The sequence below is a fragment of the Monodon monoceros genome, unplaced genomic scaffold (genome assembly GCF_005190385.1).
Source record: "Monodon monoceros isolate NGI ecotype Baffin Bay Population unplaced genomic scaffold, NGI_Narwhal_1 Super_Scaffold_17, whole genome shotgun sequence".
In the NCBI taxonomy this organism is placed as follows: Eukaryota; Metazoa; Chordata; class Mammalia; order Artiodactyla; family Monodontidae; genus Monodon; species Monodon monoceros.
The window spans coordinates 16,183,479-16,199,954 of NW_021703773.1; the positions used below are offsets into that span (position 1 = coordinate 16,183,479).

The following is a 16,476-nucleotide window of genomic DNA, read 5'->3' on the forward strand; positions in this document are numbered from 1 at the left end:
CAGATTCTTAAACATCTGTCTATTAAAAGCGACCAATATCCCATTTTCCTTTGGAAATGAGAATATATTTTAAAATAATTTTTGGCAAAGTCTTGTCATCTGATTTGTAGAAACTCTGATGAAAGCCTTGGATTGCACAGTAAAATGAAAGCTCCTAAAATAAAAATAGTAATGAACTATACAATAGCAGACCACTTCTGTAATGAAAAAATTTATATGCAAAAGGAAAAACAATTCGGTAGAGAATTTCTAGCCACATGCTCACTTCTTAGTAAAGAACAAGTCTACCTACAATTAGCAGTTGTGTCTTACCACTGAACCTGTGCAGAAGTACTTCTGGGATTACTTAGACTGTATTCTGTGGCTGGTAATTTTTTTCTTTTTCATTATCATATTCATATTATTGTTTATGACTCACAGGATTAAGAATGAAGTGTATACTGGGGAGAGAAGGCTATTCATAGTGCTTTAGGGTCATAGTGCTTTAGGGTGTAGGATAGAGACAAAGCTTGCAATTGCACAGGGGAGGTAACATATGGAAATGTTGAAACATACATAGATATTGGAGCTTCCTGTTTTTGAGTTTAAAAAAAAAAATAGGTAAAGGAGTATTTGTAAGTACTTCCTGGTCTCATGCTTCCTAAGGGGAAAAGTGCTTGTTAACTACTATTTAATAGGTACTGATGATTGCTTATGGAGCTGAATATACATTGGTTCTGTTTTGGTTTAACTTGGCTTTCCAAACTTCCTCCACCCCCTAAAGATGGAGGATGGTGGACAATAAGCATACACAGTACGTGCTTCATGGTGAGTTTAAAGCAGAATGGTTGAGTAAAGTATTGAACTACACCAGTACATAACTTCAGGGAGTGTAGGATAGATATATAGTTTATGGTCTTCAGGAAGAAATGTTGACTAGGAATATCAAAATGAGTTAAAATGTTATGTTTTGTAGCCCTTAAATGCAGAGCTTCATGGAAGGCTAATGCTCTTCAGAGATGGCTGTCATTTCAAACCAGAAATATGAGTGTGAGGAGTAGTTACATTCATTAAAAACACAAAGAAAAACATCCTAAGAATCTGCGAGTAAAACCATGAAAGATAAAACATCATTTAAAAGGTCTAATAACCCAAACCTTATTATTACAGTAAATCTCAGTAGGATAGAAGCTGTTTTCTGCCTTTTAACACTGATGCTCTGCATTATAGGATGATTCACATACCTTAATGTTTCTTCTGTCTCAAAGAAATTATATCAGTTTAATTAGGTTAGTTTTATGAAAAACTAATATATATTATTACACAATTTTCACAATTCCTGAAAGGTTCTTTGGTGTCTATACATTATGGTGTATCAGTAGAAATGTATTGTTTTGTGAGTGCTCTGAAGTCAGGGCAGCTCTGACTTCAAATAGAGTGGAATAAGCTCCTTTTTCTTTCAAATTTTTCTTGAATAAAATTATGTACTTTATGATATGTAATAAAGGTACGATAATATTTGTTTGAATAAAAAGTTTTTCCCATCAGGCAATTGAATCATTTGCCCACTTGAAGATAGGTATGTCTGTTATTTCTGTGTATTTTTGTTTGGGTCAGGAGTATGGCAACAATATAATGAATTAATATCTTCTTAGGGTGTATTTTTCTTAATTTTTCCTTCAGGAGGATAGATAATGTTCTCACTAAACTCGAAGAACATTTTAAAATTACTCATAGATAGATGGACCTGCCTTTTTTTTTTTGCATTTGAATGTGGTTGTCTGAGTTTTTTGCTTATTATAAAGTCACCAGTAAGCCTCAATGTGAAGATCCAGTACATGGAGTGACCACCTAGCTTCTATACTCCATTTATCATAAGATTTCTCAATAGAGGGAACATAATAAAGGCCCTACATGACAAGCCCACAGCTGACATGGTACTCAGTGGTGAAAAGCTGAATGCTTTTCCTCAAGATCAGGAAGAAAGCAAGGATGTCCACTCTCACCACTTTTATTTGACATATTCAAAGTCCTAGTCAGAGCAATTAAGCAAGAAAAAGAAATAAAGGACATCCAAATCAGAAAGGAAGAAGTAAAACCATCACTATTTTCAGATAACATAATACTGTATATAGAAAACCCTGAAGACTCCACCAAAAAACTACTACAATTAGTAAATGAATTCAATAAAGTTGCAGGCTAAAAAAAATCAATATATAGAACTATGTGGCATTTCCATATACTAATATCAAACTATCAGAAAGAGAAATTAAAAAACCAATTCCATTTACAATTCATCAAAAAGAATAAAATACCTAGGAATAAGTTTAACCAAGGAGTTGAGAGAACTGTACACCAAAACCTATTAAGATATTGATGAAAGAAATTGAAGATGATACAAATAAATGGAAAGTTATATCATGCTCATGGACTGGAAGAACTAGTATTGTTAACATTAACTACCAAATATTATACTACCCAAAGCAATGTACAAATTCAGTGCCATAACTACCAAATATTATACTACCCAAAGCAATGTACAAATTCAGTGCCATCCCTATCAAAATTCACAGAAATAGAAGAAATCCTAAAGTTTGTATGGATCCATAAAAGACCCTGAATAGCAAAATCAATCTTAAAAACAAAGTTGGAGGCATCATGCTCCCTGATTTCAAACTTTATTACAAAGCTGTAGTAATCAAAATATAATGGTGTTGGAATAAAAATGGACATACAGATCAATGGAACAGAATAGAGAGCCCTGAAATAAACACACACATATGTGGTCAATTAATTTATGACAAAGTAGCCAAGAATATACATTGGGGAAGGACAGTCTCTTCAATAAATGGTATTGGGAAAACTGGACAGCCACATGCAAAGGAATAAAACTTGACCCCTACCCTTACCCTGTACACAGAAATTAACTCAAAATGGATAAAAGAGTTGAATGTAAGACCTGAAACGATAAAACTCCCAGGAGAAAACCTAGGTGGTAAGCTCTTTGATGTTGTTCTTGGTGACAAGTTTTTGTATTTGACATCGAAAACCAAGGCAAAACAAGCAAAAATAAACAAGTGGGACTACATCAAACTAAAAAGCTTCTGCATAGCAAAGGTCCACAAAATGAAAAGGCAACCTGAATGGAAGAAACTATTTGCAAATCATGTATTTGATAAGGGGTTGATATCCAGGATATATAAAGAACTCATACAACTCAGTAGTAAAAACAACAAACAAGTCAATTAAAAAGTAGGCAGAGGATCTGAATAGACATTTTTCTAAAGAGTTACAGATGGTGCAGGTACATGTGAAAAGATGCTCAGTATTACTGATCATCAGAGAAATGCAAATAAAAACCACCATGAAATGTCACTTCACACCTGTAAGAATAGCTATTATTAAAATGTCAAGAAATAACAAGTGTTGGAGAAGATGTGGAGAAAAGGGAACCCTCATGCACTACTGGTGAGAATGTAAATTGGTATAGCCACTGTGGAATAGCATATGGAGGTTCCTTAAAAAATTAAAGTAGAACTACTATATGATCTAGCAATTCTTCTAGATATTTATCAGAAGAAAACAAAAAAACTAATATATATGTACCTCCATGTTCATTGCAGCATTATTTACAATAGCCAAGATATGGAAACAGTCTAAGTGTCCATCAATGAATGGATAAAGACATTGTGGTAAATACAATGAATATTATTCAACCATTAAAAAATTAAATCTTGCCATTTGTGACAACATAAGTGGACCTTGAAGGCATTATTATATTGGGTTGGCCAGAAAGTTCGTTCTGTTAGTGAATACGTTGTTCAGTAAAGTTCTTGGTGAAACTGAAGAATGTGTACTTAAAATCAAACGAATTTTTTGGCCAACCCAATACCAAGTGAAGAAAGGCTTACATGTGGAATCTAAGACAAAAACAAAAAGAGCAACCCCCCCCCAAAAAAAAACCCCAACAAAACCAGAGAAGAGGGGGTGCGTGGTGCAAGTAGGTGAAATGGGCACAGGGTGTCAAAAGGTACAAACTTCAGTTATAAAGTAAATGACTATTGGGGATGTAATGTACAACATGGCAACTATAGTCAGTACTGTACTGCATATTTCAAAGTTGTTAAGAGAATAGATCTTAAATGTTCTCATCACAAGAAAGATAGTCTATAAATATGTATGATGACAGATGTTAAACTAGACTTACTGTGGTCATCATTTCCCCATATATACAGATATCAAACCATTATGTTGTACACCTGAAACTAATATAATGTCAGTTACAGCTCAGATAAAATAAAAGGTGAATTGTGAATCTCAGTGTGTTGTGCATCTCAGTGTGAAACGTAAACATTAACACTTTTAGAAGAAAACATAGGTATTTATCTTTATGATTGCTGGATTGGCAAAGATTTCTTGAAACAGACCATAATGGAAGAAATAACTGGTAAATTGAACTTCAGTGAATTAAGAACTTCTGTTTGCCAAAAGATACCATTAAGAAAATGAAAAGGAAGGCAAGTCACAAGCTTGGTAAAGATTATTTGCTATGTGTATACTTACTTATTTTATATATATAAAGAACTTTTAGAAAACAATAAGCAAAAGTCAGATAATCAAATTTTGAAGAGGAGTAAAGACTTGCTGGGTACTTTACCAAAACGTTCAAATTTCAGTAAACATATGAAAACATATTCAACTTTGTTAATCATCTGGATATTCTGAAATAAAACTGCAGTATAGGGCTTCCCTGGTGGCACAGTGGTTAAGAATCCGCCTGCCTATTGCAGGGGACACGGATTCAAGCCCTGGTCTGGGAAGATCCCACATGCCACAGAGCAACTAAGCCCGTGCGCCACAACTACTAAGCTTGTGCTCTAGAGCCTGCGAGCTGCAACTACTGAAGCCCGCATGCCTAGAGAGCTCGTGCTCTGCAACAAGAGGCCACCGCAGTGAGAAGCCACACACCACAACGAGGAGCCCCTGCTCGCTACAACTAGAGAAAGCCCATGCACAGCAACGAAGATCCAGTGCAGCCAACAACAACAAAAAACTATAGTATGGCCTGCCACACCTCTACCAGGATAGCCAAGATGAACATACACACACACACATGCAGAGATAATGCCAGTTGTTGGTATGGATGTGAATGGACCAGAACTCTGAAACACTGCTAGTTGGAGTGTAAATTTGGTTGAAAGTTCTGAGAAATGTTTGGTTAGTCCACAAAAGCCTGGTATACACATACTCTGTGATGCAGCATTTTCAAAAAAATATCCTTACCCCTTTGGAGGGTTATGCAGGTAATGATTAGGAAGAGGCATCAGTGGACACCTGTTTTTCTAACAGTATTCCACTTCCTGATCTCAGTGTTGGTTACAAGGGTATGCTCATGTAAAATTCATTGAACTGTATGTACCCTTATGAATCATGTCCTTTTCTGCATGAATATTTTAGTAAATAGATAAATAAAATTCTAGTTAAGTTAATTACAAAAATTTAAATTTCCAAACTAATGAGAGCAGTGAGGTACTGGACATTTCAGTTGTTAAAATCAAAACAGGAAATATCAATTATACTTACTTAGAAAAAGAGTTTCTATAAATCTGGGCCGTTTTGCATTTTAGAAGTTTATGTTTGTTTAGTATGTTGTGAGAAGTGCCACAGCTCTGTAATTATAAATAAATACTGTAAATACGTCTGTCACTACTTGAAATGACTCATGTTTAAACACCATGTTTAAGCCGGCTTTTCTTTTATTGAACCATTTCTTGGAATTTTGAATAAATCATGTATTAAGATGAATTTTTTAAAACTTCTGTAACAAACCATAGATAGTGTAGCTATTGCTATTTAATTTTAACATCTCATTTTAAAATTTGAGCATTTTCTCTTATGTGTAAGTAAAATTTATAATATTGGAATATATATATTTCCTATTAATGCATTAAATCACCAGACCTCATGTGGATCTAATAACTACCATAGTTTTCAAGTAGTCTGAATATAAACAATATTTTGAGATAGTTACTGTTATAATATGAAAATGTTATAGTATGAAGATATTTGCATTTCCCTCACTAACGAAAATCACAGGTGCTGCTAAAACTATTGTGATCTGTCAACTACATTCATAGTTGAAGGAAATGGTATATTAGAAGATAGTGAAAATGAAGATTTGCTTTTATCCCATTTAAGTACCCAGATCTCCTTCTGCCACTGCATTCTATGCACAGCCCCTTGGAGTCTGTGTACTGCTGTATTACTTGAACCTTTTCTGCTCTTATCTAAGAGTAACACCCCCACTTGTGTACTAGATCTTATCGCATCTCATGTATTCAATGACAGTTTTCCAACAATTCTCCCCTCTTTCTTTGTCATCCTAATTTTTTCTTTTATTACTGAATCATTCTCGTTAGCAGTGCAAACATCTCCTTATTCATCCTAAAGGGACGTGACACCATTTTCCCTTCCAGATATTGTTCTATTTACCTGATCCCTCTTAGAGCAAAACTCCTTGAAACAGTTGTCTACATTGTTTCCTTATTTTTTCATAAGGCTTTTGCCTCACTGTTCCATTGAAAATGCTCTAGTCAAGGGCACAAATATTTTCCAGGGAGATAAATTCAATTTTTAGTTCTGGGTCTTCATATTACTGCTCTCTCTGTATCTACAGAACTGATGTCTTCATCCAGAATCACTTGTCTTCCAGGAGGCCACACTCGTGATTTTCCTTACTTCTTTGACTGCTACTTCTTAATCATCTTTGCTCATTCATTTTTTATCTTCTGCACTTATTTTGGTGTTAACAGGGGGTTCAGATCTTGGTCATCTCTATTTATATTTACTTAATTGGTGTCCAGCTTTAAAGGTTAAATACTGTCTAACTATTATTGAGTCCTAAATTTTATCTTGGGGCCAGATCTTCCCTGTAAACTCCAGACTGATAAATCCATCTAGCTCATGCTGCACCTCTACCTGGAAGTCTACTGGGTGTCTCCAAATGAACAGGTACAGGACAGACTCCCCATCTCAGGCCCCAGACCTAATTCTCCCATAGCATTTGACTTCTCATGTTCAAGTCAAAAACCTCATAGTCTTCCTTTACCACTTCTTCCCTGTCATACCCCACATCTAATCTTTCAGAAAATCCTGTTGACTCTTCCTTCCAAATATGTCCAGATTCCAAGGATTTCTCACCATACCTACCACCCTTGTTTGAGCTCTAATTATTTCTTAATCCACTTATTGCAGTAGCCTTTTAACTATATCCCAGCTTCCATATTTACCCACCATACAGTTAATTTTCAAAATTCCAACCCAGGAGGCTCTGGGATCTGGCCCTGTACTACTTCACCAACCATATCCATTTATCCATTTCTCCTCATCAACTGTCCTTCAGTCGTCTTGGCTTCTTTACTCTTTCTAAAAGATGCCAGACATTGTCCTTCAGTAGAGCCTGGTTCACTGGCTCTTCCCTCTTTCCCCAAGTATTTACATGGCTTTTAGACATCATCAGATCTCTGCTGAAAATGCCACTGCCTTGGAGAGGCCCCTCCCAACCACTCATTAGTATTGCAACCCCTTCTTTCATGAATTCTTTCCACCTTCACTGCTTTACTTTTCCTCAGTTCATTTATCATTGTCTCTCATATGATTTAATTTTTTACTGTCTGTTTTCTCCCTATAGAATGTAAGCTCCAAGAGGGGAGTTCCCCCCTTATATTTTTGTTCATTGTTTTATTCTTGGCTTCTGAAACAGTTCTTGAATATATAGTGGGTTCTCAGTATATAAATGTTGAATGAATGAATGAGAAATACCTACATATTTTTTATGATTCAGAGCACATGTCACTTATTTAGGATTTTCACTGAAGGGCAGGGACTATCTTTATCTTATTCATTGCTATATTCCTAGTATCCAGTAAATACTTGGTATGCTCAGTTAATAATTGTCAAATGAGTAAATTAAACTGGAATGGCTTCAGAGAGGACCATACATAGACCCCAAGTGTAGAGAGGTTGGTTAGGTAGGAGTCCTAGGCAGGTACGGCATTAACAAGATGTAAACGTAGGCACTGCTTCCTGGATGGAGGGGGTGGAGCAAGAAGAGTGACCTGAATGAAGCATAGAGAGCCAGTTAAGGAGTGTGGGGCACGGTGCTATTTAGGAATGTGGGACCAGGTTGTGGAGGGCATTGGGATAATAATAACTTACTAAACCTCCATAGCTTAAAAAGGTTGATGCTAATATACTCCTAATGTTATAGGCCCAGAATGATGAACTTCTCCAAGTGCTCAAGACAGATCTGAAACTCAAGTGTTCTAATTTAAGAGCCTCCATCCTTAACTACTATGATATACTGCTGGGCAAAGTACGTTAAACATACCAGTGGTGGATCTTAAGAGTGTTGCAGGTCATTCGATAGATACTACTGTCTTTTAACTTCTTTTTAACTGTTATAGTTTTTAAGTATTTCAGTGTCTCAAATGAATAGTCAAGAAAAAATAAGTCTTTTCAGGTTGTTTTGTATTTGATCATTCCCCAGCGTTTGACCATTTTTGACCACCACGTTCTTCTTTTTCAAAATTCTATCCTTGGCTTCTGTTACACTATATCTCCTACCTTCAACACTATATCTCCTACCTTCATTTTCTTCCTACTTCTGTGTCCCAGGTTCCTTTGCAGGCTCCTGTCTATGAGTTTATGAACTTACAAGTATTCATCAGTGTTCTAGCCCTCTAGGCCTTCTATTTTTCTCACCCTATTTACTCTTCTTGAGCAATTTTATCCATTCCCATGACTTCAGTGAACAACTATGTGCTGACAATTCCCAGATCTGTAGTTTTTCTTCCCTACACCTCTGTCATTAGATATATATGTAAATGTCTCTTAGACATCTCACTCTCCAAAGATGTTTTGAAATGGATGTTTTGAAAGTACATTAGAGTTAACCCATTTAAAAATGAACTCCCCAAGGCAATCTACAGATTTGATGCAATCCCTATCCAATTACCAAAGGCATTTTTCACAGAACTAGATAAAAAAAAAAAAAAATCTTAAAATTTGTATGGAGACACAAAAGACCCTGATAGCCAAAGCAATCTTGAGAAAGAAAATCGGAGCTGGAGGAATCAGGCTTCCTGACTTCAGACTATACTACAAAGCTACAGTCATCAAAACAGTATGGTACTGGCAGAAAACAGAAATATAGATCAGTGGAACAGGATAGAAAGCCCAGAAATAAACCCATGTACCTATGGCCAGTTAATCTACAACAAGGAGGCAAGACTATACAATGAGAAAAGACAGTCTCTTCAATAAATGGTGCTGGGAAAACCAGACAGCTACATGTAAAAAAATGAAACTAGAACATTCTTTAACACCATACACAAAAAAAAATCTCAAAATGGATTAAAGACCTAAATGTAAGACTGGATACTATAAGAGGAAAACATAGGCAGAACACTCTTCAACATCAATTGCAGCAATATCTTTTTGGATCCACCTCCTAGAGTAATGGAAATAAAAACAAAAATAAAAAATGGGAGCTAATTAAACTCAAAAGCTTTTGCATAGCAAAGAAACCACAAAACGAAAAGACAACCCACAGAATGGGAGAAAATATTCACAAACGATGCAACCAAAAAGGGATTAGTCTCCAAAATTTACAAACAGCTCACGTGACTCAATATCCAAAAAGCAAACAACCCAATCAAAAAATGGGCAGAAGACCTAAATAGACATTTCTCCAAAGAAGACATACAGATGGCCAAGAGGCACATGAAAAACTGCTCAACATCACTAATCATTAGAGAAATGCAAATCAAAACTACAGTGAGATATCACCTCACAGCAGTAAGAATGGCCATCATCAAAAAGTCTACAAACAATAAATGCTGGAGAGGGTGTGGAGAAAAGGGAACCCTCTTGCACTGCTGGTGGGAATGTAAATTGGTACAGCCACTATGGAGAACAGTAGGGAGGTTCCTTAAAAAACTAAAAATAGAGCTACCATGTGATCCAGTAATCCCACTGCTGGACATATATCTAGAGAAAAACATGGTTCAAAAGGATACATGCACCCAATGTTCATTGCATCACTGTTTACAATAGCCAAGATGTGGAAGCAACTTAAATGTCCATCAACATAGGAATGGATAAAGAAGATGTGGTACATATATACAGTGGAATATCACTCAGCCATTAAAAAGAATGAAATAATGCCATTTGCAGCAACATGGGTGGACCTGGAGATTATCATACTAAGTAAGTCGGACAGATAAAGACAAATATCATATGGTATTGCTTATGTGCAGAATGTTAAAAAAAATGACACAAATGAACTTATTTTCAAAACAGAAACCGACTCGCAGACTTCAAAAAAAAACTTATGGTTACCAGGGGGGAAGAGTGGGGGGGATAGATTGGGAATTTGGGATTGACATGTACACACTGCTATTTTTAAAACAGATAACAAACAAGGACCTACTGTAAAAAAAATAATAATTAAAACAGAGGGAGCTCCAAATCTTTGTTACCTTCTTCCCTTTCACCCTTAACATGCTTCTGCCTTATTCTGTATCTCATTGGGTGTCACCACTAACTACACACTGTTGCTCAAATCAGAAACCCAGAGGTTAATTTTGACTATTTTCTATCAGATCAATCATTCACCAAAGTCTATTGATTCCATCTCTTAAATATTTCTCCTGTTTGTCCAGATCTCTCAATTCTGTCACTACCATGGAATTGGCCACTATAGTCTCTCAAGCGTTTTTATGCATCAGCCTCCAAACTGATTTCTCTGCCTCAAGTTATACTTTTCTCCAGTCTATTCTCCATACTGTGACTAGTACCATCCTTCTAAAATACAGACTTGATCATGCATTATTTTTCCACCATAGTTGGAAATAGCAATATCAAGTGCAGCAGTAGAAGGCAGAGAAGGAATAGGCAGACAGGTAAAAGTAAAACCAGAAATACATACAGTTTCAGTGCTGATTTAGTGACTATGAGGGTTAGGTCCCCAAAATGATAGAACTCTAGTATTACTGAGCATCTACTAAAAACAAAAATGTCACTTGCTTATACTATAAATGTGTTTATTCACTAGATATATCTTTCCCTGGATTTTAAAATATACTCTGCCTTTCACACTACTATATTATAATCTATCTACAGAATAATCAACTTTAATATATTCTCTAAATCACTGACATGATACTCCTATAAATTAGATATACAATTTATTTTTCTCACATAACAGTTTCACATTTTTAAATGACTTTTTAGGTGGTGCATCATTCTCTTTTTCACTTCGGGCCTAAATTCTAATGTACCTTCTAAGTTTAAAGTGCAAATATTTTGTAAAATCTTGACTTTCCGGAAATACCTCAATCTATGCAAAGACTATGTACAAGTCAAATCTGACTTTTAAGAAGTTTCAGTTTATTTCAGAGTTATTCTCAAGAAAGTGTGGAAAGGATTCAGATTAATCTCTATAATCCTGTTATATCATTTTTATTTTCTTTTGAAATATTGTGGTTCCCAAGAAGTTATGAAACAGAGTTCAGATTTATTCTCTGGGTTTAAAAATCCTCCATTAATTTGCCTCATCCTACTTTTCCCCTTTTGTATCCTCGTTTCTCCTTTAAAAATTGTGCAAATCTTGTATGTTTAGATCCCCAGTCACACATTGCTCATTCTGACCTTGAATCTTTGTTGATATAGCTACCTACCAGAGGTGGGCAGTTCAAATAAAGAGTGAGCTGGGCAAGTTCTGAGACAGTAGGAAGTGTTTTAACCTGAAGACATATTTCAGTCTAAAGATGTCCATGTTTGTAAATTTAAGCATGTATGATTTAAACAAAACATGCTTACATATAAGTTATAGTGATTGACTGTGACCTCTGGTTCATACTGTTTCCTCCCCCACCATCTCTGTAATGTCTTGGATCTTTAAGATTAGTTTTCCAAATGCAGCCTTTTTTGCTAGATCTAGCAGGAATATGGCTTCTGTGAATTATTCCTGGCTATATCTAAAACATCATGTTTTACCTGTACTTTTGACTAGCTCTAGTTAGGACATATCAGATTATCAGTCACCATGCCAGATGCTTTACATATGTTACCCACTTTATTTATTTACCCATTAATGTATGTCATCAGCGTAGTTGGTATCCCCAGTTTATAGATATCAAATCTGAGAAGCAGAAGAAAAGTAACTTACCGAAAGTCCCATAGTTAGTAAATGAAAATGATTTTAATGGATGAGCTGTTACATGATATTTGAAAGATAGTTTCATGAGCATTTTTTTTTAAAGAATGCAGTATTCTCTTATTTTTCAGTTTCCATGTTATAATACTGTACCCTGTTTTTTCAGTGTATAGTCTTTGCTATGACTTCTGGCCAGATGTGGAATCATATCCGTGGACCACCATATGCTCATAAAAACCCGCACAATGGACAGGTGGTAAGTGCATGTTCTGTGCATCAGTATTATGAACTTTAATCCTGTTTAACATAGGAATCCGAAATTCTGTTTAGCATTTAGTAAGAAGGATTCTATTTGTAAATTGAAATATATGTTCTTTCTCTTCTCATTTACTACCTTCACCATGTACATACACACAACATGCACATATATATATTTTTTTAGGGTGAGGACTGCTTTAGCGTGGATTAAAAAAAATTCAGTGTACCTACTTATCAAATATATACACATAAATTATTTTTTCAACTTTGCAGACTGCTATGGCAATAATATGTAATGCCAAAAGAGGAAATAGGAACAGTCTGTAGCGAGTGTCCCAGCAATGACAAATTTAATTTAGCTCAGAAGATCATTAAGAACCCTGAAGCCATTGTATTAGGATGTCAGGAACTGTTTGCCAGAAAATTGAAAGTGAAATTGGTGTGTAGTTAAATCAGTAGCAAAATTTACATTAGTAACTGCTACTGTTTTGCTGCCTTCCCTTTCCTTTTGGTGGGTGGGAAATATTGTCATAGATCAACTTGGCAGAATACTGTCTTTGAGGCTTAGTATTAGGTTGGTGAAGATTACTGTTTTAAAATGTGCCTTTTTTCTCTAGCTTTTTCTTTATACAGATTTTGAGGGAAGAATATAATGACACCCCTCGTGCACTCATCACCAAACTTAATTACCAGTTCATAGCCAATCTTGTTTCATCTATTCTCCCATCCAGTTCTCTTTACCGCTGTTGGATTCTTTTGAAATAACTGCCCAATATCATTTCATTTCAAACATAAATATTTCAGTAGGTACCTCTAAAAGATGAGGCTTCTTAAAAAATCATAACCACAGTGCCAGAATCACACCTAAAATGGTAATAAATTCTTAATTTCTGAATATTGTGGCTCTGAATGGAATAAAGTTATCCCATGGCCAATCATGTTATAATTTCTCTATAAATATAAATGTATAATGTAAGCTTATGAGGTTTGTTCTTCATTGCTTACAGTACTTCAAATATCTTTAATATTAAAAAAGCTAACAAGTTATTTCTTCTTCCTAAATTGTTTGTGGCTTTCTTTGAACTTCTTTGTGGAACTGTAATATAGGGGTATAGTTCACTTTACTTACTGTATGTACCCTGGTGGCTCAATTAGATTTTAAGGGCTGGTTGCTAGTTACAGTCACTGATACTATATAATAACCATTTTGGTCTCATATTTTTGTCAACATTTTCAGATTTCTTCTATAGGTGTCAAGAATATGGAGTCAAAGTTAGACTCTGGATAATCAGATGCTATAGTAAATCAGACATGTCTTTTGTTATGTGTACTCTGTATTTTTTAAATCTGTCACTAATTAGAAAAGTGATTTGAATGTCTAATATTCAAAATTAATTTTACAGAAAAAATAATTGGAAGTAATTATCAAGCAATAAATTGTCCCCTTATCTTCAAGTCTTCCTGACCATCCTATTTAAAAGTGTAGTCCTTTTCTCTCATCCTCTTCCCCAATACCCATACTCACTGTCTTCCTTTCCTTTTTAAATTTCTTCTCCATAGCACTTATAACACGTTATATAATTTACTTATTTTGTGTTACTTTTGTTTGTCTTTTGCCAGGACCCCGGTAGGGTATAAGCACTTGACAGCATGGCTTTTTATCCACTTTGGTCCCTGATATGTTCCTATTTCATAAAGAGGGCCTGATACAAAGATTTGATCACTATTGTGTTAATGATACTTAAAAGTGTAAATTTTGGAAATTGATAAAATTTTTATTACTGCCTTTTAATATTCTTATAACATTTCTTAGGCAAATAAACATATTAAGCATTGCTTTTTATTATTTGCTTAAATACATTTGTTAAAGTATATGAAAAATTCATCAACATTCTTGTGAAATGTTTTAGCTTATGTAGGGGAAGAAAATATAATTTTCCCTCTACTGTTCTGAGTCTTTGGCTGAGGCCCCTGTAACAAAAGACAGAATGACAAGAGAAAAACAAACAAAGTGGTTAACATGTGTACCTCATGTATACATGGGAGATAGGGAAAAATGAATAACTCTCAGAGGTGGCTTAGAGCTCAGGCTTAAGTGCCATCTTCAGTTACAGACAGAAAGAAAGGTATTGAGGGAAAGCCAGTTGTGGAAGTGACCAGGAAAAGTAAGATAAGCAAAAGTGAGGTGTAGTGTGCATATTTAAGTTTGCGGTTGCCTTCTCCATTGATAAGGATCTGAAGTTGTCTCCAAGGATTGTCTCCACCTGTAGATTGTCTCTACCTATGTCCTTGCTGGTAGAGAAAGGAGGAGGGACACCGTTGTGAATTTATGTCCTGCTTTTAGGCAGATTGGAGAAGGCAGAGAACTTTTCTAGTATCTGCTTCTTCTCAGTGCCTTCAGCTTAAAATAATTCTTAGGCCAAAGTGGCATATTTTAAAGTGTTGTATTCTGTCACTCTTCATTCTCACTGTAATCTTCTTACCATTTCAGCCATTACTTGGCTAAATCATGAGACTCTAACCCCCTCACACGTCGTTTACTGGAGTAAGCGCCAAAAAAATTTGCACTGACTACAGTAACAGTGACAACGTGGATGCCATCTATTGCTCACTGAATATATGCTAGGCACTAGACTTCACAAGTGAGTATTTTAGGCCACTAGGTGAATATTCCTAAAGCATACTTTGACTATATTGATAATATTAATATGTGTGGACCAGAGTTATCAGTTAAATTGGAAATCCTAAGTGACTGTCCATTACTTGCCCATTGTAATTTTCCTTTCCAGCCTAAGACCTCTACTCCTTTGCAGAGAAACTCAGTGTTAGTGTATTTGTACTGTCCCTTGTCCCCTAAATATATGCTTTATTTTGCTGCTTCCATTCCTGGAATTTCTATCAAATCATGCCCATCCTTCAAATACCACCTAATTTGCCAACCCTCTGAAATGCATTCCTTAATTACGTTAGAAATTCTTCTTCCCTTTACACATTTATAAATATGTAGTTAGCCCATTTATGTATCTCTGCATTCCTTTATAATAATATTTTTTTAATATTTTATGTATTAGTCAAATTCTTAACATAGGGAGTTTCTTTTAAGCTATTTTTCATCTTTACACTTACATACAGCTGTTCCTCAATGAATGTTTTATTAAATGATTATAAAGACTCACACTAGGAGATTTTGGTTTCTTGAATTGTATTATCTTAATTCTTTCCATTTATTTTTTGTCACTAGTCTGAATGATAATAGGATCAACATGTCACTGTTAATTCCGCATAAACCAGTTAGTAACCTTAATGTGACAGGAACGCTTATTTTAATGTTTAGATTAGATTGGAAAGAAATTTTCTCTATTGATTTAGAAAATGTTTTGTTTGCCCCCTCCACATTGTTGTATTACTATTTTGTAAGTAGAGATTGGCATGGCCCTTAGGAAAAAGGTACTGTGATGGCCCAGAGGAACACATTAAGAAAACAGAATTTTCTATACTTTTAAAAGAAAAAAACTTTTCCTTCATACGTGCATCTAGTTTTCAGGGTACGTATTTTAGCTTTTCAGCACCTTAATCAAAAGTTACAGAAATGATGAGACTGAAACCTATAACCAGGTTGTTTAAAGAAATGAATTTTGTCCCAAACTCTTCACGAAATGAATTTTGTCCCAAACTCTTCACCCTCATATTTTATAAAAACATTTTTTCTTATATTTGAATAAAGTATTAGGATTGAAGGAAAAAAAATCACGAAAGTCTTGGAAATCTAGGAGCTTCTTGCTGCACAATCAATTGCTTGAGTGCGCTCTTGGCCAGAGATGTGGATATGGTTTTGGACTGATCTGTTAATTACTAAGATGTTACTTACTAAGCAGTATACACAAAAGCAGGTTAAAGGGACAGGAGAATGTTGCCAGTTAGTATATAGCTCTTTTCTTGTTTTGCATTTTAACGTATTTTAGCAAAACTTCCCTTCCTGCTTTTTAATATGCATAATGTCAACATACACTGAAACAGAA

General features: G+C 35.1%; 1 protein-coding gene across 1 annotated transcript in view; it reads left to right on the forward strand.

The window, feature by feature from the left end:
- Positions 1-16,476, forward strand: part of TUSC3 (tumor suppressor candidate 3) — a 181,694-nt gene that overhangs the window by 92,452 nt on the left and 72,766 nt on the right. Inside the window, exon 6 of the mRNA XM_029226695.1 lies at positions 12,366-12,455. Coding sequence (XP_029082528.1) covers positions 12,366-12,455 — 90 coding nt within the window. The remainder of the gene's footprint in view (positions 1-12,365; positions 12,456-16,476) is intronic.